General features: G+C 35.4%; 4 protein-coding genes across 7 annotated transcripts; 3 read left to right on the top strand and 1 right to left on the bottom strand.

Annotated features, from left to right (window-relative positions):
* Window positions 1-1,784: 1,784 nt before the first annotated feature.
* LOC122301175 (Golgi SNAP receptor complex member 1-1-like) lies at window positions 1,785-6,873 on the top strand. Its single transcript, XM_043112338.1, has 5 exons — window positions 1,785-2,484; window positions 3,293-3,532; window positions 4,101-4,268; window positions 5,796-5,909; window positions 6,412-6,873. Exons 1-5 carry the CDS (start codon window positions 2,305-2,307, stop codon window positions 6,523-6,525), a joined length of 816 nt encoding a protein of 271 aa, XP_042968272.1. The 5' UTR covers window positions 1,785-2,304; the 3' UTR covers window positions 6,526-6,873.
* Window positions 6,874-10,762: 3,889 nt separating this feature from the next.
* Window positions 10,763-11,857, top strand: LOC122295490 (zinc finger protein 1-like). Its single transcript, XM_043104529.1, has one exon. The coding sequence runs from the start codon at window positions 10,896-10,898 to the stop codon at window positions 11,757-11,759; it is 864 nt and encodes a 287-aa protein (XP_042960463.1). The 5' UTR covers window positions 10,763-10,895; the 3' UTR covers window positions 11,760-11,857.
* Window positions 11,858-12,584: 727 nt separating this feature from the next.
* On the bottom strand, window positions 12,585-16,267 carry LOC122301172 (uncharacterized protein At2g39795, mitochondrial-like). 2 transcript variants are annotated; one of them, XM_043112334.1, is made up of 5 exons: window positions 15,852-16,267; window positions 14,576-14,898; window positions 14,245-14,297; window positions 13,521-13,603; window positions 12,585-13,130 (listed from the first exon to the last, which is right to left on the bottom strand). In XM_043112334.1, the coding sequence occupies exons 1-5, from the start codon at window positions 16,098-16,100 to the stop codon at window positions 13,017-13,019; spliced, it is 822 nt and encodes a 273-aa protein (XP_042968268.1). In that variant the 5' UTR covers window positions 16,101-16,267; the 3' UTR covers window positions 12,585-13,016. The 2 variants fall into 2 exon arrangements, with proteins under 2 accessions (XP_042968268.1, XP_042968269.1); XM_043112335.1 differs by lacking the exons at window positions 12,585-13,130; window positions 13,521-13,603 and having other exon boundaries at window positions 13,605-14,297; window positions 15,852-16,265.
* A 382-nt stretch (window positions 16,268-16,649) lies between these two features.
* On the top strand, window positions 16,650-19,518 carry LOC122301171 (deSI-like protein At4g17486). 3 transcript variants are annotated; one of them, XM_043112332.1, is made up of 3 exons: window positions 16,650-17,797; window positions 18,422-18,586; window positions 19,007-19,518. In XM_043112332.1, exons 1-3 carry the CDS (start codon window positions 17,665-17,667, stop codon window positions 19,258-19,260), a joined length of 552 nt encoding a protein of 183 aa, XP_042968266.1. In that variant the 5' UTR covers window positions 16,650-17,664; the 3' UTR covers window positions 19,261-19,518. The 3 variants fall into 3 exon arrangements, with proteins under 3 accessions (XP_042968266.1, XP_042968265.1, XP_042968264.1); XM_043112331.1 differs by having other exon boundaries at window positions 16,877-17,807; window positions 18,422-18,709; XM_043112330.1 differs by having other exon boundaries at window positions 17,258-17,797; window positions 18,422-18,709.
* The last annotated feature ends 1,116 nt before the right edge of the window (window positions 19,519-20,634 follow it).

The following is a 20,634-nucleotide window of genomic DNA, read 5'->3' as shown; positions in this document are numbered from 1 at the left end:
TTCAAATTCTAAAGCTTGTAGTTTATTTTATAAAAAAATTATTTAAATTAAAATTGATGCTTGCAAATAGCTTACTCTCACATCATCATTTGTAATCTAAGAATATTTAATAATTTCTCATGTTATATACTCTCATCTTATCTTTATTCTATTATATTGATAGCTTACCATAGTTCTTAAATTTTAAAAGGTTTAGATATAACATTAGTCCATGCGAGTTCCCTCAAAATCAAATTTCTCTGTGAATTTTTTTAATTGGGTATTTTTCTTTGAGATTTTAGGATTGATTAGGTTGGTCCCTTGGTGGATCTTCGGACGGGGCATCACATCTCAACTTAAAGTAGAGGAAGATTTAGCAAACTCAAGGCTAATGAGTAATGTCTGCATCATATGATCATTCGGATTAATACGATCTAGCTTTTTGGAATGGGCCGCAGGGAAATAAATCATTTTTGAAACTAGAAAGAACACGAAACAAAATGGTAAGAGGAGTATCCATGGTTTTAAATACCGTACCATACCGTACAAAATATTTTGTACCGGTCACTTGTCTGATAAATGTATTGTACCTGTTTTATACTAGTCTGAATATCGATCGTATCGATCGATATTTCGGCCTTCATTTTTTTTTTCATTTTTTTAAACTACAAGATTATTTTTTAACCCTCAATTTATACCAAATTATTTATAATGTTTATATATATATATGTATTTATATATAAATTATTCATACATAAACTATTATTTTAGAATATAATTTATATATATAATTTATTTATATATCGAATATACCGAAACAGTATACGAAATAGTACCGGTATTGAAATATTTCGTTCCAGTGTCTTAACCGGTACAGCATTCAAAACATTGAGAGTATCTCCTCTCACAGCCAAGCACCTATTGCCATTGATTGGCACAGCAAGTGGTCGATCCTATCGAGCAAATTGTTTTATTTGAGTTATTTTATTATCAAGTCGATGTATAAAATAAATCATTAATATAATTTAAATGATATTGTTTGATTTATAATATTATTAATAAAATTTATAATACAAATCAAATTATGATATATAAATATTTTATTAAATGTGCTCTGGCTTGATAATAAAATTTGGGCTTTGCTAGATACAGTCGGTAAATACAGTCGACGTGCAGTCGACTGTACGGAATGAATAAAAAAAAATTATAAAAAAATTATTTTATATTCAAGGGGACCTACATGAATAAAAAAAAGTTATAAAAATAATTTTTTTTCATGTAAGTCCCGTATTAATTCATTTTTTTCTCCACGACTGCACGCCGATTGCAAAAAGTATTTTTTATAAAATTTTGTATTTTATTTATTTATTTATTAATTATTTAATGCAGTGTTATTATTCTATAATTAATAATATTTTTCGGCCAACGAAAAATTACCACCGCTGGATGATCGATGTGAGAGGGAAAAAAAGGGCCTAGGATTACATCCTCCGCAGTACGTTCCTTGCGTCTTTCCGATTGGTATGTCCCACGAATTATGTACTTGTACATTACGGGGACATATCAGGCTTTCAGTGCAATCCGAAGGGCATTAATCTACAAAAATCACAACCAGTAGTGAATATTCTTAAATTTTCCAACTTTCAAACGAATACTAAAGTCCAAAATGAATACAAAAAACTCGAACGTTAACCAGAATTTACGCAAAATTTTAGCAATTCCACGATGAATCTAACATTATTTCAATGCCCATTTGCCAAGTATGCATATCAAGAAGCAATAGAAGCAGGTATACATTCACAAAGAGCTAACCTGCTCGCCAAATGCTCGGATTCTAGGGAGGGATAGCTGCTTGTGTTTGGACGGACTGTTAACGCGATGGTTGCTTCGGTTTGGACGGAGTGTTACCGGAGGGATTGTTGCTTGGGTTTAGATTTTCACACTCTCGGACGGAGTGGGAAGGACGAACCACAGATTTGGGGCTCTAGGGTGTCGAAAAGGGAGGGGGGGCTTCCAATTGCTTTTTCGGTTTTAGATTTCCGATCGATTTGCTTGGTCGAGTTGCTGGCTGAAGATTGGATGGAATGGACGAGTTAGTTTCAGAAGGGGACGAGTTGCTTGGACGGAATGAAGAAGATGGGAACGAGCTGGTTTTGGAATTTTTTTATTTAATCACGTGATCGCCACGTGTCAATGCCACATCATCAAGCAGTTAGCGGTAAGGGTGAGGGGACCGAGCAGCATTTACCCTTTTCGTTAGCACCAAAGGAGTGAGGAGAACGCATATGCATGTAATCACTCGGTTGGTTAAATCGCTGATTGCCGATGAGAGAAGCAGGCAATCTGTCTTCGTCGCCAAACAACCTTAAAAATCCAAATATCTTAGAAAAATTCAAGAAACAGGAAGAAGAGGGAGGAGTGGAACTTTGGAGAATATACCAGAGAGGAGGAGGATTAGGAGGAACGATGGATGTGCCGAGCTCATGGGACGCCCTTCGCAAACAGGTCCGATTTGATCTCCTCCTTTAATCATTTTCTTTAATTCTACTTGATTGCTGGGAAATATATAATAAGGAAGTTCGGAACTCTGCGAGTACAGATGTTTAAACTTCGATTGTTTTGTTTTGTTTGTCACTTTGTCCTTCGGGTTGTCGGCAGCCGGAATTGGAGTTTCTACTGAGTGGAAAATTGAATGTCTGAGATCAGCTTCTGATTCCTTAATTTTTACTTCAATCATCGCCATACCTATAATAAAATAAATTGTTGCATCTCTCTCCTTTGGGAACTTTTCCATTTTCCTGGTCATTTGTTAAAACCTGGGATTATTTTTTTCTCCACTGATGGCAAGGACATTTTATCATCAACTTATCATATATATAAAAAGCTTTAGGTAAAGATGGCCTTTTCGTCGTCCAAATTTAATCTCTGATCCTAATTGTTGCAATCATTCGCCATATAAACGTGTCTATATGTATGGGCCGCAACATCTCAAATATTGGAAAATAAGGTAGATCGACAAATAAATGAAAATTTTCTTGCTATAATTACATTGTCTACCAACCTCTTCAACCCAATTTCTCTTTGCTGATTTAGTTCCTGTCTCATTTTAAGCTTGAACAAACAATTTAGCATATTAGATCTCAGATGATAGGACCGCATAATTCTAAGAACGTATATGCCGATTAATATTTTTGTATGTACTGAACAGGGCATTCATCATGGGCTGTACTGTGTGCGTTTTATTTTTCTTAAATTCTTGCTTGGTGGTAAATGTAATTTTTCCAGTGAGGATTTCATCCCTCTGTGATTGCAGGCTCGGAAGCTTGAAGCTCAGTTGGAAGAACAAATGAATTCATATCGTAAGGTGGTTTCTACAAAGGGCATGGCAAAAACTGACACTTCAGAGAATGATTTTGACTCTGGGATAGACCGACTGTTAAAACAGCTCCAGCAGGTAATTTCGCAGATGCAAGCTTGGGTATCATCAGGGGGATCAGAAATGGTTTCTCACACCTTGACTAGGCATCAAGAGATTCTGCAAGATCTTACTCAGGTAGTGTGGCTTCTCAATCAATGTTTACTTCATTTTTCAGAAATAATTAGAGTCAAACTTCATAGCATGGTCCTTCTGCCTCTGTGTAAGAGGTCTCGAAGATGTTTTAAATTAATTCAGAAGAGGTATACATTGTCACTTATGTCTCATGAGCTCTTGAACCTTTCAATTCTTTTGAAAATTTAAGACGTTGACTTGGGTTGAAGAAATGCGAATAACAAATATTTGTTCTTGCCTCTCTCTCTCTCTCTCTCTCTCTCTCTCTTTCTCTCCCCCTCCCTCCCTCCTAAGACCTGCTTTACAGTGTTGTAATACATGTATCTTTCCTTTCCCTGCTTCACAATTCCCATTCCTCTTAAGAAAAAATGTTGTTTTTGAGTTTGGCCTCATGCTATGTAGGAGCCAGTGAAGCCGCTGGTCTAGTTCCTCTATTCTTCTGCTTCATCTTCTTCTGTAAATATTCTCCATCACTTCTACTTTCTTTCTTTTTTCTGTGAGTTATAGTGCGTAATTCACTTAGATTGAACCTATCAGACACCAACTTCTTGTAGACATTATTGAAGTGCAGGAGTTTTATCGTCTCCGCTCAAGCCTCAGAGCTAAGCAAGAACATGCTTCACTCCTTGAGGATTTTAGAGAGTTTGATTGCTCAAGATTGGACTTGGAAGACAGTGTTGGTTCTGCTGAGCAAGCCCTCCTAAAAGAGCATGCATCTATTAGCCGAAGTACAGGACAGGTACTGTTGAGTACAGTGGTACCCCTTCTTATTCTTTGTGTGTGTGTATTCTATTAGATGCATTTTTTAAGTTCTAGATGAAGTTGGAGACTTAGATTGAATCAGTTGTATAATTTAGGAGTTGCTTTGAGAATGAGGAACTAACACAGGAGCAAACACGTTACGTGATATATTGATTGTTTTAGAAATACCAACTATTTCATGCAAACCTTCACTCTCTTTCTTTCCATGCTTCAATTTGTGCCTGAATATATATAGATTATAGGTATATATATATATGTTGGTACCTTTGGTTCTGCTTGGTCACTGAGAATTCTTAGATAAGAATTTTGAGTTTTAAGATTAAATATTAAAATATTATATTTTAATATTATTATTATTTTGAGATTTGAAAAAGTAGGGAAAAAGTTAAATTGGTTATTATATTTTGTATGAAGATTTGATAAAGTTGTAATGATGAGATAAGAATTTAGAGTTAATGATTGCATTCTTTTGAATCCATTTTAGACTTCAGCACTGCACCTTATGCATGGTGGATGAGCCTTGGGATTTATAATTAAATGATTTTATAATGAAACAAATTGCTCCCATTTTTTTTGCCTATGCTTTTAAGGGAATGTGGAACTGATCTGGCAATCCAAGCCCTAGTCTTGGATTTGAAATCATGGTTAATATGAAATCCAAATCCTAATTCAAATATAAATCCGAATTCTTCCAATGTGGCAGGTTTAGGATGGGTTGATTTCTACATTAAGTTCTATTTAGGGTCAACGTGCCTTGTGGCTGTTGATCGTAACGATATATCTTCTAAATTTTTCTTATTTTAGATGAAATGGAATTGTCAGTCTGATTGCTTCAGTAACACTATTTGTTTCTCTGTTTTTAGAATTGTTACATGTATGTATCCATCTCACATCCGATGTTTAGTATTGTTTTTATTAAGTTTAGTATTTGTTACCGGTGATTAGGGGTATTCTATATGGGCTAGATGTTCTCTCTTGTATACACCTAGTGTACTTGGTTACGCCTATTGATATTAATAAATTTTGACTTACAAAAAAATTTGTTTTAGTAAGTTTTGAGTTTTAATTAACCTAGGAATATATGTACTGTTCTTGTCTTGTCAAAGATGAGATGGAATGGTCACATCATTACTTTTTTAGTGTCTGTTTTTTTTCCTGTTTGTGACATAATATTTTTTTTGTAAAAATTAAAATAATACCAAATGTGATACTTATGCATGTTTAGAATAGCAAACACATCATAAGTCAGTAGTACACTCGGTAAAGTAGGAATCCCACAAAATTGTATCCATGCTATAAAAAGAGAATCCACACGTACTTGGGTCTTATAACATTTTGGAATGGTTGCCATGATATAGTTCTATCATGGAAAGATCACAAAAAAATTTGTAAAATGATTTTATTTTGGTGATTAGTTTTAATTAAGGGGAAGAAACAAATATGAAGAACTGTAGTTTACATCTTCTGCCTTTTTACTGAATTCCCTGCCCTTGCCATGATATAGATGGATACTGTGATTTCTCAAGCTCAAGCAACACTGGGCGCACTTGTCCTCCAACATTCGAGTTTTGGTGGCATCAACTCAAAGCTCAGCAATGTTAGCAGCCATCTCCCAACGGTATGTAGACTTTTGCTGATGCGGTTGTAGATACTTCTTGGAACTCATATAGGTGGGTTAGCCCTTTTTTTTTGGTGTGCATGTGTTTTGTTTGGGAGGGCTGCCATGATAGAACTCATTGAGGTGCCTCAAGAAATGGAATTTACTTTTGTTATTTACATAGCACATAAACTATGAAGAATGAATTAAGATTGACGAGATTGAGTACATTGCACAAAAGTAAGGCCCACCACCATGGAAATGACACGAGTCAATAAGAAGCATTTTATCATGTGCGGGCAAATTTAAGGAGCTTATTTTCACAATCTGCAACGTAACAGGATGAGATCATCTTATGGGCAATTTGCAACATGTTAGATAATATTTTTTTATTGGATATTTGAATTCTTCATCAACCTCTGGTCAATAACATGGCACACACCATGCTCAAGCAAAAAAAAAAGGTTTTGACTGTTTGTACTCAGTTGTTATATTGATACACTACTATGACATGATGGTGCAGGTGAACAGTATTCTTTCCGCAATAAAGAGAAAAAAGTCAATGGAAACCATTATACTTTCGCTTGTTGCATCTGTATGCACGTTTCTCATTTTTATCTACTGGTTGAGCAAATGAGGAATGAGCATTAAAGTGTTTCACGTTTGTGGTGAAACTATTGTATTCTTTGATCCTCTATGTCCAGATGAGGGGAGCTGTCTTATGTTGTTGAGGTGACATTTTTTTTAAGGGTAGTGCATTATATATCTTGATTCGTATCTGTAACAGAATGCAAATGTCCAGTAAAGTTCAATACTTTCTAGATTAGAGATGTTGAGCAGGATTACCACTGGCTATCATAATGTTGTCATAATTTGTACCTTTCGTTCCTCTCTCCAAGAAGCTTGGTTCTTTGTTTCTTTGTTGAGGATTGATCAATGAAATTTCCTCTCTCCGTAATTAAGGGTGGAGGGCAAGATTGCACAATTATACCTTATACTAGAATGATCAGAACTAAATACTGATATTAGTTTTCCAAGGCCGTTTTTATGAGAGATATGATTATCACTGGAATCTCTCTCATAAAATGAAAAAACTACAATGAAGGTTCTTTCTTTGCAAGGTTTCTTACCCGATGGGAAGGCAAATATCTCCCCACTACTACTAGTAGCGATAGCGGTACTTTGCTAGACGAAACTTGGAGAGACCTTGGTGGATTTGAACATTCAGACATTGTACATGTCAGAGATCAAGCAGCATCGATTGTTCAAAGATCGGGATGGCAATTAGGTCAAAGAATCCAGCTGGAGATTTTCATATCATAATTACTACTCTACTGAAATGATGGTCTCAAATTCCAATTGCATGTGAGAGAAAATGGAAAGCAGCCAAACCTAGCTAGGAAGACAAAAGAGTCAAGACTATAATTTGTCGTTTTTTTGAGTGGCAATCCATATATTTCTTATGTGAGTGAGGCAGTGATGCAAATTCTATACGACTTTCGAGACAAACAGACCAAAAAGAAAAAAAAAAATCACTTGATTTGGGTACAGACCGATTGGACAGAGCAAGCCTATGACGACTTGCCTTCTAGATCTTCTTCATCCACCAGTATCTCTTTTTGTGTTTGTCTGGTTCATGCAAAGAAGAATAAGGAAGAAAGGCTTACACTGGGAACTTGATTTTAGGTCGTTCATATATAGTCTTCTAGCAGGATAGCACTAGATAAGAGTAATTCCGAGGCATGCCAAAGGCTTGTAGCTGGATTGGTATAATTCTCAAGCCTTCAAAATGGAGGTTTTGGATTCGAAACTCCTCACCCCAAATGTATTAAAAAAAAAAAAAAGTAATTCCGAGGCTTCTTACATCAATTTGTTCATCTAGTACTACTTGACACACGTGGATGCGAAAACATCAATTTGTTCATCTAGTACTACTTGACACACGGGGATGTGTGAATGTGTTTGCCATGATGGTATCAGGCTATTAGCTCACAGCCGAGAGAGAGAGAGAGAGTGAGAGAGGGTATCAATAGATTCAATACTCTGCTCTATGCCAACTCATATCACCCACAAAGTTTTGATCTAACTACGGAATTTGGGTAAAGAATTGAAAATCTCAATGATCTATGTCTCCACGAGCCAAATTACATTTTTTTTATAAAATGATTTTAAGATTATTCTCATCTTAAAAGTAATGCAGCGCGTCAACTTTGGGGAGCTCGCACATTCCAATCAGAAGAAAAAAAAACGTGCTTCCGAATGTTGCCTTCTTCTTCTTCTTCTGGCTTTAATGCAATATATTTTCTACATCCCTTCCACCCTAAGAATTTCTAAACGATGCCGACATAACTAATATACTTTTTCCTGCTCATTTTCCTTTCTCGTGAAGAAAAATAACACTACAAAAATACGAAAAAACAAGGCTTGTGGGATCGACAAATATGGTTCTCACTTATCCATCAAATGTCAAAGAATTACTTCTTAAGCCAACCTGATAGGTTTAAAATTAAGGGTGTGGAGGAATGCTCACATAAAGTATATATTGAAACTTTTGTTTTTTCCGGCTTCTGTCATATATATTGATGATTGGATATTTGACTATATATATACTATAACAGATTCCTAAGATTATGCAATTGTCAAGATTTAATAGGGTTGTCTCGGACTCTCAAAAGGGTTATAACTCAAGACCTTTGCTCTTTTACTACATAATATCATTTATCCCAAAAACTTAAGATGATGAGAAGATATAGATTTAATTATATGTATTCTATTCTTAATAGTATAACATATTGTGAATTAGATCATGAGTAGATATTGATTGCATAATATAGTGACTAATGCTACATACAGTCGTGAAATATGCAAGCGTTATGTAATTATTTCGAAAAAAAAGAATAATCCACACATAAGATTTTTATGTGTATTTAATATTTATTCACTTTTTTTAAAATAATTGTAATGTACTTATACACTCACAATTATAACTATCATTTCTATTATACAGTGGAGCCTTACCTAACATTTGGAATGGAAAACTTTGATATGAGACTTGAATCAATTAACTAGATATGACACTTACTGAATAATGTTTCCAATCCCTGATCTAGTGGCCCCGCGCGCACACACAGAGATCAGAGAGGGGGAAAATGGCATTGGCTGCCTTCAGATGAAAACAATCCTGATCACAAGCTTCTTTGATATCGAAATAATGACCTTTGTTTAGTACTCGGGCACGATCGAAAAAGGTAAACGATAAACTTGGTGTAAATTTTGAGATTGGGGCGTGCATTAATCAAGTCATGAGACCGATCGATCAAACAAAGTTCATTTTTTTCCTAAGTACAGTAAAATATTTTATTCAAATTCAAAATCCATATTGGGGTTAAAAGAAAGGTACGGTATAAAGTAAAGGAATATTTTTTCATGATCAAATCATTAACATATATATATATATATATATATAATTGGTGCAAAAAATTTCCAATATATAAAGGATGAAAGATGTTGAAGAATAATTCTACCTTATTTGTAGATAAGGTCCTGGACATATTTATAAGCAATGAACAACTCTCTTATTGAATCAGTTTGATCAAATGAATTAGGTCCATGAATTTCTTCATGGTATCAGAGTCTTTCATAGTACAAATAAAAACTCACACTACTTATCCCATAACAAAAATCAGAAAAAATATTAGTTTGCACGTGAGAAAGGGTATTGAAGAATAATTCCACATTATTTGTAGATAAAATCTTGAACATATTTATAAATAATGAATAAATTTCTCTTATTAAACCAATTTGATGAGATAAATTACGTCTATAAATTTTTTCGTAAATACTTATTTTACATCCCTCTGACAGTTAAGAAGCTGCATGGACACAAACCAACCCCACTTCAAATAATCCCCACCGGCCAGATGATATATATTCTTACAGTACTTCAATCATCATCATCATCAGTCTCTCTTAGCCATCATAAATTCATAATATTAATGTTGCTATCGTCATGGTAATCGATCATCATTCTTCTAGTTTACACGTACAAAGTTCCCCACACGGACTTACAATAATAATGTGGAGGTAATCACGAACCGATATTGCTAGCTGTAATGCTATTTTTGCTCACTAAAATGTGCAGGCAGACACTCTTTCAAGCATTGCAAATTACAACTGCAATAATATCATGGACAATTAAGACGTCATATATATAAAAATTTATTTATCATCATTTTTATTATAATCTTCTCATTATTTTTATTACCATCTTCTTATTATTTTATAATATGACATTAGATGATTAAAAATTATTTATTATATTTTATTTATAAATTTATTATTTAATGTCATATTATAAAATAATGAGATGATTATAAAAATTAAAATTATATATATATATTTCTACATGTGTGTTCTCTATATGTGATCGATAAGCCATTGTTGAGGACAATGACAGAATCGTTTCTGTGAAGATATAGCAAATCCTCTCAACCCTGTTGGAACTTTACAAAACCACATGACCTTTTTCTAAGACACGTCCATTCTTACACAAGGCCTACATAATTTCTGGAATCCAGAAAAAAGGCAGATTTATGGCACCTAGGATTTTCAGTCTTTGCTTATCCAAAAGAGGGTAGACCCCAAAAGACAACAAGTGCAAGGAGACGAGTGGCCGGGATTCGGGAAGACAACAGAATAATTAGAAATAAAACCTGAATGAATGCATGGAAGGAAAAGTAGTGGTACATTTCATGGGTCTTAAGACTCCAAACTGAATGGTGTCAGCTCACATCAAAGACTCGTGTCATTTCCAAAAATAATAGCTATTTATTTCTTCAAAGCAATAGCTATTCCTAGGTTATTATTAAGACCTTGCAACTGTAAAGCAGTGAAACGTCTTCCGTACGTACACCTCTACACCAATAAATATTTCATCTTTTGTTGCTTGCAAACTCAAAATTTCGATCCCCCAAGAGGCAAATTTTCACGCAGTACCATTTTCTCCATATGGACCTCCCGAGTACAACAGAATCACGTTCCTCTAAAACTTCAACCATCATCTCTGTTTCAGAGGCTCAATCATGCCCAAAACATGACTCACCCGAAATCCCACAGGAGGGAATCCAGCAAGAACAAGACGATCAAGACAACCTGACACTAGACTCGAATCCTGATCTTGTATTGGATCTAAGCCTCTTCAGCAGCAAGGATTTCAATCGTGGGTCGTCGAAGCCAGAACTCAATGATCTTGTCGATTCCATCGATGGAAACTCATCGAGAAACTCTCCGGCCGCTCCTGATCATCATCGGGGTAATTATCATGAAAACGAGCCCCGGGTTTTCTCATGCAACTATTGCCAAAGAAAATTCTATAGCTCGCAGGCACTGGGAGGGCACCAAAATGCTCATAAACGAGAGCGGACACTAGCAAAAAGAAGTCAGAAAATAGGTGCAGCTTTTGGAAACCGATACCCTATCATGGCGTCTTTACCTTTGCATGGCTCTTTCAATAGGCCTCTTGGTATCCAGGTGCACTCCATGATTCATAAGCCATTCTATCAATCATCAACTGTTAGATCCCCTTATGATCTCTATGGCCAAAAGGGGTGGTCAAGACAGCATTTTGATCATCAACAGCCAGCCATTGGGCGGCTTGCAGCGGAGAATTTTCACACGGGAGTAGCAGTACTGGCGCCGTCGTCGTCTGAGATAGGTGGGGCTGCAAGACTCGATAGCAGTCGGAAGTTCTCTCCGGCGACCGAGGGAATTGGAGGGTTTTGGTGGGATAGTGTTGGTCTTTCTTCACTTAACAGCCATTGGAGGACTAAACAAGATGAGTTGCAGAAGCTCGACTTGTCCCTTAAACTCTAACCAGTTCTCTGTATCTCTGTCTTGTTTGTTTTTTTTTTTTTTTTCCTTCCAGTTTTTCCCTTTTTCTTCATCGATTTTAGAAGTCGTTTTTCCATTTATGTTTACTCTGTAAATGCAAAATAAGAGATTTGGTAGCTACTTCCGCCGGCGTTGCAATTTCATGACTTGGAATTACCCTCTATTTGGGTTTGACTGGACTTAATTCGAACTTGAAACAATGAAGTTGTTTAATTTGTGATGAACAATGTTCTTTGAAGTTCCAATCCATTCTCTCTTTTCCGTAATTTCATATGAAATCTGACACTCCACGGGTAAAAGCGGATAAGTAACATGCTGTAATTTTGGACGCAATATCTTGATCAAGATATCAACTGAGATTTTTAAGTAAGATGGAGACATCAAACAAGTTTGAAAATATCTGTTTTTTAAAAGTATTTTTGGCATTATTTCTTGGTTCTTTTTGCCGTTGAACATTTTATTTCACAATGATACAGTAAAAGTACTTCTATCTATCCGTTGAACTATAGGACTACTCAATCCATGAATGAATGAATGAATATCCTTTAACCCATGCCATTTCAAAAACTCTTAACTTGGATGATTAATTAATTATAATAATTACATGGGATTCAAATTTGAACTTGGGGTTGGGGCATGGGACTCCTTCATCATTTCATTCAAGGTTTATCCATCTTATAATTACTACGTACGTGGGGGCATGGTCCAAGAAAATATGCACATGTTTGGAGGCTCATGATGATCATATGTTATTGTTACTTATCGAACGGTTGTGATTTCTTTGGAGTGACAACTTGTTGGACCCAGTTGCAGTTGAATCAATAGACCATAAGTTAAAATAAAGCACATAATTGATGGCTCTCAGCTATGCTATCACATCAAATTAGTAGTATATTACATTAATGCCTTAAAATTTTAAGAGTAAATCTTTATTGTCTTTTTCTTACCAAGAAGATCCCTAGATGGAACCCACTTACTATTGATTTGTACAGCATATGTAATATCATGCTAATCATAATGCAACAAGATCTCCTAGATTTAATATGTTAAAATAGTAACGGAAATCTGGTTATATGACAGTTAATTATCATGCTAATCAAACACTAAGATGGGCTGTCAAAGGATGACAGAAAAAACCATACAAGTCTTTGTCAATGAAAATGAAGTTCTGGTGCTTTTGCCACTTTGTTGTGAACCAGTTGGGCTGTCAATATTTTTTGTGTTATACTGCCTTAGTCCTTACCTTATTGAGCATTGAAAAACCGTGCGCCTTCCTTTTTGCCTTTGGATTAAGAAACAGCTCAATACACCAGTCGGAAAGAGACACTCGGAAGATGTGGAGCTATCGTTTTGCTGGAATTAGGTGGAAAAATTAAAGCAGGAATTAGTGCTCTTCTCAGTTACAATCTTATGATAATTAAAGAAAAATACTTTTGTTTTTTTTGTCGGCAATCCTAATTTAACTTTTGCGTTTGAATCTGGAACAGACTAAATTCATACCCTTTGGATAGACCTTATATGTCCCTTGCTGAATTGAGATAAGTTGAGATAAAAGATTGAATAAAATATTATTAAAATATTATTTTTTTAATATTATTATTATTTTAAAATTTAAAAAAATTAAATTATTTATTATATTTTAAGTAAAATTTTAAAAAAACTGTAATAATGAGATGAAACACCTTCACTATCCAAACATGACCTAAATGTTTTAATACAGTACGATAATATTGTAAACTATACCTGCATTTTTAATACATACAGGCCACATGGTCGATTGAAATTGTGGGACTTGAAAACCATAGTCGGACGAGAGGCAGCGGAACCTGATGCAGACCAGCCAACATGCTCAAAATAAAGAGGATTACTAGTTTCATTACAAAACAAACACAAACGTTATTCTAGCATACTACAAAGGTTGGCTGTCAGTTTGCAGCGAGCAGCTGTCTAGCTGAGGGGTCTAATTTTGAAATCAAAACAGAGATTAATCACAGTATTTCAAATCCAACAAGATTTAGAAAGGCAATACTCCCAAGTATAAGGGAACTCAAGTTAATCCTTAACCGTCACTTAAAAACTCTTAACCGTCACTTAAAAGAGTTTTTTTTCTAGTCATAAACATATAGGCATGGCAAAAGAATCAAGTAATTTCTTCCATGGTGACGAAATTGTTACTCAAATGACTCCTGCATGAAGCTTAGCAGACGTCTCACATATGCTAGCACAGTGGCAGGTCCCTCATTGGCGGCTGCCATAAGCAACATACGACATTGAAATTTCCATGGGAAAAATGCACATATGACCCAAGAAGCAATCTCATCCACAGACAGCATAGCAAAACCAATCATAGATCACTTCACTTGCTTTTCAATGAACGATTTCACAGTTTCCATCCATCTAATAAACTCAGTTTTATCTTTGTTCTTCATGTATTGATGTACGAAAACAGCAAGTTCATCATTTATACCCCTTGCTTCCAAAAATTTGTAAAGTGAGTCTTGCAACTCATCATCCAATTCCCTGTAAACAACCAAGCACAAAAAAACCACACAATCAGACCAAAATTCTATAACCCAACCTTAGGGTCCTGTGAAAACAAAGTAAAATAATATCTGATTCGGTGCTATATGGCAGTGTTCTGGTCTGCACACAATTGAAATTTATAACCCTAGTATTCACACTATGTTCCATTCAATTAAAAGGACACATTGTTCTACTGGCTCCTGTAATTCAAAATACCACACTGACTTCAGTTCCTTAATATCAAAAGAAAACAAACAAGAAAAAACTCAACATACTTGAATTCAGGTCCCACATAAGGCTGAGCTGGCATCTTATCACCGCGGCGTATAAAAAGCCTGTTAATCTCTATACTATCTGGCCAAGCTGAGCACGTGATCTCCAAGACATCAACATCTTTGCATTTACTGATATTGACAATCAAGGTAATGTGAAGTTGGACTTCCTCCCCAGTGCCACCGCCTGATTTTGCAGTAGGAATGGCTCCATCGAACATGGTGACTTCCACTTTAATGTCTTCATCTCCCATTTTTCTTTTCAATCTAATCCACTGCTCTCCAGGCCGGGAATCAACTGTGAATGAATCAAATTTTGCAACGGGCTGTCGCATGAGAACATAATTAAGTATTAAAGCCAAGAAACCAGTGACTATGTTTAATCGAGTGAAACTATTCAGGAAAAAAATCTCAAGAAACCAAGAAGAAAATAAATACGAAAAATTCTTTACCTTTTTTTTTTTTTATCAGTAGATATGAAAAATTCTTTAACTACCTGTTTCGCTAGTAAAAGGAAAATTCTACATACCACACTCCTATCCCACATCTATCCCACTATAATGAGTAGACATTATCATTAACCTTTTGAATTTTTCTTTTAGAAAATAAAAAATGATCCAAGGGCGATAAAAGTGCCACATTTTGTACATAGGATGAAAGTAAGATTGGAGTTTGATGTGTAGATTACTGTAAAAACAACTAGGAGAGTGAAAAATAACATAAAATTATGACCATAGCAGAAAACATAATTCATAGAACTATGGGAATAATATTGTATCTAGGCTCATGTAGGCAGGAGATTAGCTTAGTGCCAGTCCCGTCAATCAAAAAGTTCTAATTCAAGTAAAATCTCATCAACCAACCAAAGCACAGGCTTCATAACAAGCTTCCAAAGAACAAGTATATACTCTCAAGCTCTATTTGATTGCTGCAAAGTAATTAGGAGAACATTAAATAAAAAAGAGACCGTTGCGGTTATGCGGTTTTAAAATTCTAGGACGCAACAATTCCGGAAAAAATTGAAGGGTTTTCATTTATTAAACATGAATAGAAGAAAAATTCAGTTAAAATCTATTCGAAATTTTATCCCAGAGAACCAATCAAGCCCGCTAGGTCTCAGACACCAAAACTTAATACTTAATACTTAATTTAAAAAAAAAAGAAAAAAAATTTACTTCTTTCACATATTCCCTCAACTAAAAAATTCTTGTAATTTTTATGGGGACCCATTAGCTTGCTAAACTAACAGATTCACAAAAATCAGGAAAAAAAAAAAAACCTGCGTGGGAGGGGAGCGTTCGAGCTCGTATTGGATCTCGTTGCGGAGGAGTCTGAGAATGTTTGCTTCGAAGGCCGATTTGCGCATTTCTGTGATGTAAGTTCTATGTTGGGTTTGAAACAGAGAATTTCCAATAGTTTTGAGATGGGGTTCTTGTGGTAGTGGCTGAAGACGGCAGATTAGAAGGGCCCCGGAAGAAGAAGAAGAAGAAAGGGTTTTTCTAAAAAAGGGTCGGATTAGACGTGCCATTGAAGGACTTCTTATCGTCGTTGTGGCAAAGTGAAGTGAAATGCAAGGGTGGGAGAGCGAAGGTTCACGGATTAGGGTTTAAGCAGAGCATATTGGGGGTTTTGGTACATAGAAGAAGCGCAGAATCGTAAATTTTTACGCACCCGCGTACGTATTATTTATTTACGTTACACTAAAGTCTTATATCACATTCTAATTTGTTATTTTTATTTTTTTAAAGCATATATTTAAGTATTAAAAAAAATTAAATAGAAATGTGTTGTAAGGTATATATAATTTTTTGTTAATTATTTATTTAATTAAATAGAATAACTCCACATAAATATATATGAACTCTTTCTTGTTTTCAATAAATTAAGAGTTTTGTATAAGTAGGTGAAAGTTGAGGTCAACAACCAGCTTCGTTTTGGTGGCTAAATTGCCAAAGCATACTACAGCAGCCCATATGACATTTAGTCGGATGCCATGCAATGGGCTCAAGCCTCAATACCGATTGCTTGCAAACATCTTGGGTTATTTGTTTGAAATCACCCGAACAAGTAAGGAGAGGAGGTTCAGCTGCCAACAAGTTTCAACTCACTGATTCAGGCCAACCTGCTTTGCCTTGAGACTAAAACCGATCTCTTTCATTCATGTCCAACTTTTAAAGCATCTTGAGAAGCCCCTCCCTTAATTTTGGGTCTTGCGAATCTGATATTGCAGGGAAGCAATAGGAACTGATCGCTGATCCTCTCTTTAGCCCAAACCTGGTCTCAGTCCCACAAACTCTTGTTTATCAACGTTGTTCGGTTCTGATGTACTGTTGGTGTCGGTCGTCGTAACATCCTTCTTTCTCACTACAATCTTTCTAGTTTTTTACTGCATTTTTGACACCTTGTTTCCTAGTTTTCAACCACATTTCCCTTTACGGCTTGGCCTGGCCTGGCCTGCTTCCTCAAGCATATCCAGTCTGCTTTTCATCTCAACGGTTGGATGTTAAAGGGTGAACAAATTGCAAAACGAGCTTAGACTACTAGTTAGAATTTTGTGTAAAGTCAAAATCATATTAACGAAATGCATACAAAAAATTATCAGTCCTAATTATGACATCCTACCCTCTCAATTAATTGCTGAAATCTTACCCTTGAAAACATTGACAACTGATATTATAGACTCTCCATACTTTCTTCAAAGAAAAATATTATTATGAACCGTCATCTGAAAAGACTCGTGATAATGAATTTTATAGTCTCTGTTTGTATAGCCTGTTGGAGATGCTCTAAACGTTACTTTATCACAGAATCTCGAACTCCTTTTTAAGTAGGCTCCGACCCAGCTCAGAGTGTTAAAACAATCCTCAACATCAGGGCCATTTATCTACAAACCCAGATTTATATATCAACCATATCCCAAAAATAAATTCACCGCCGGGGGAACGGCTCGCAGAAAGTTTTGATTCCCTTAAATAGAAGAAAAAAAAGATAATATTTTTCTCCTTTCAGGATTTTGTATTGGTTTTTATAACTGAGAAAAAAACAGGGGGCGCGTTTAACATGAATGTTCATGCAGTAAGATCCTGAAAACCATGTTGTGTACAAAAGCTTCGAGGGAAAACGAAGCGGGAACGGTGCCGGTTTACCTCAATGTGTACGATCTGACGCCCATCAATGGGTATGCCTATTGGTTTGGCCTTGGAGCGTACCATTCTGGTGTACAAGGTCAGTGACGGTACTGTTTTTCTTTCTTCTTTTTCTGCTTCAGATGTTTTGGTCCTCTTTGAGGTTGTTTTTCATAGATTGAACTTTGATGATGAAGTTGGCGGTGTGCATTGTTAGTTAGATCTACGCTTCGGTTAGCTTCCCAAGCCCAGATTGCTTGTCTGATCTTTATCTCGTCTTTTTATTCTGGTTTTGATCATTTTAGTTTATTAGCTGTTACCGTTTGGATTTACAGCTTGGAGTATAGAGGATAGTTTATTGTGTCTTGTTTGGATGATGAGAAAATGCAAGAAAAAAGGTGTTACAGGATTGAGTTTTGGATGTTTTGTGTTGTGATAGCCATGGAAAGACGGTCTAATGTATTCTCAACAGGACGAATAAACATATGAGATGTCTGATGAGAGTACTAAAACTTTCTTAACCTTCAACGCCGGGATAAATAAAGTTATTTCTTTTTTGCTCTGCTTTCTATAAATCTATCAGCAATCAAACATAAACAGAGAATCTTCTTCTTTATTTTCAATCTTTTGTATATTTCCTCAATTTTCTCTTCTGGGTTTTTGCTGGATGAACCGCTTGTATATTATATCGTTCTATTAAGGCTTTGTATTGGGTATATTTCAGTCCATGGTATTGAGTATGCATTTGGAGCTCATGGGTATCCATCAACTGGAATTTTTGAAGGAGAACCAAAAAAATGCGAAGGATTTACATATAGGAAGACAATTTTGATTGGAAAAACGAGTATGGAGCAGGCGGAGGTGAGGGCAGTCATGGAGGAGCTGGCAGGTGAGTATCGAGGGAATGCATATAATTTGATTTCCAAAAACTGCAACCATTTTTGCAATGATGCTTGTGTTAGGCTCACTGGAAATCCAATCCCAAGTTGGGTCAATCGGCTTGCTAGAATTGGTAAGACCCTGTTTGGGTTTTTGTTTTTGTTTCTTTAACTTCAGTCAATGTTTTGGGTTTTTCACTTTGTTGCAGTAGATGCAATGGAGAGGTTCACCTTTGCTTCAATTTCGGGTTTTTGATTCAAGTGGTTGAGACTTGAAATGCATAAAGAGCTACTGGAATGATAAATTATAATGAAGAGTAGCATTCGAGATAGACTTATATTTCTTCATAAATAAGCTGCTTTTAAACACTCTTGCTTTGAGTTTATTTTGTTTTGGGTTCCAAAATTAATGAGGATACTTCTTTTTATAGGATTTCTTTGCAAATGTGTTATTCCAGCAACTCTAAATTCAACTAAAGTAAGGCATCATAGAATCGAAGACAAGCCATGTGAAGAAGAAGAAGAAGAAGATAAGAAGAAGAAAGTCACAAGCGACTCAAACAGAGTCATTTCTTCCAACTCTTCTTCCTCTTCTTCATTGTCTCCTTCCAGCTCTACAATCCGCAGGGGAAGAAGCAGAAACAGAAGCAGGCGCAGACGTGCTCTTCCTCCATCTTCGCCTTAGCTTTTGAATTGAGGGGGTAAAAAAAAAAAAAAAAAGGAAATCTCAAAGGGAAGGAAGGAGGCAAAACTCGTGGACTTATATTTTTCTATATTTTTCTTCATTCTTTTCAAAGGGAACCTCGAAGAGAATCTACCTGTTCTTGAGGAACCTCGAAGGCATGCAGCAAATGCCTGTACGAGTGTACGCTTTTATTCTCTGGGAGGAAAAGTTATGAAATTACTGCAACTTTATCTTTATTGACCCCATTTTGTTACTAAACTGCATGACATTGCCTTTGGACAGATTCTCCTGTCTGTAGGTAGTTCTTTGAACTCTATGAAGAGCGGGCGAAACTAATGATTTGATTTTAAAGTACCAAGAGCATTAGCAGTGTCCTAATTATATTTTAATCAAAATTTATTAAAAAATTCACTTTTTTTAAAGTAGTTTATTACTTTTCAACAATACTAAATAACAAGCTCTATGAATCTATCGCTATTTCATTTAAATATTCATTTATAATTTTCATATATATAAATAGATAATAAATTCACCCAGATCTTATAGATAATTCTAGTCAATAAATTTAAACAATCCCAAATTAGAAACTATAAACTCATATTTTTTTAGTTTTATGCGAGTATTGGCATTCAATTTCAAATTAAAAAACATGACTCCCTGAATATTTACCAATAAGTCACAAACTTGTTTTTTCCAAAATAAAAATAAATAACAGGTCTCTCAACAATTTTTATTTTTTATTTTTTTCACCTGCAACAATTGAAATGGCTCAAACCGTGCGAAATGAGAGAAGCAGAAGGAAATAATAGCAAAATGAGATGGCCGGAAAAAAAAAAATAACGAAAAAATACTTGGCTAGCCAATTTCTGGTTATATTTGACCAGCTAAATTTATTGTAGATTAATTGAGTTTGTTATGAGTTGTGTTTTGAGCTAGCTAGTCAAATTTTAGCTATATTTTATCTATTACTAACTCATTATAAGTGCTCTAAACGAGTTCAAAATGTTGCACAGCTTTAAATTGTGTGTATTTTCCATTTATTTATAAAGTTTATTTGAATAAAAGATTATAAATGATGTATCAAGATTTGAGGAAAAGAGATTGAAAGAAGAAAGAGATAGGGTGAGAGAGAGACCATGAGGTTGTTGGGGGGAGGGCTCTTTTAACAACAAAATACGCGGTAAATTTCAGGCCCAATGGCTGGCTCCCGAAATCGTGCGAGGCTCCACCCGCACACCGGCCTTGTGCCGACCCAAGCGAGGGTGAACAGAGTCAACAGACTGGTTGCAGTAACCCACCCGCCACCCACACCTGATTCAAATACAAGATAAATAGATACATAATAATAATAATAATAATAAAAGGAAAAATTTT

This window comes from Carya illinoinensis, chromosome 2 (assembly GCF_018687715.1).
Source record: "Carya illinoinensis cultivar Pawnee chromosome 2, C.illinoinensisPawnee_v1, whole genome shotgun sequence".
In the NCBI taxonomy this organism is placed as follows: domain Eukaryota; kingdom Viridiplantae; phylum Streptophyta; class Magnoliopsida; order Fagales; family Juglandaceae; genus Carya; species Carya illinoinensis.
Note: the sequence above shows the minus strand (reverse complement) of the source record. Positions and strands in the feature narration are given on the sequence as shown.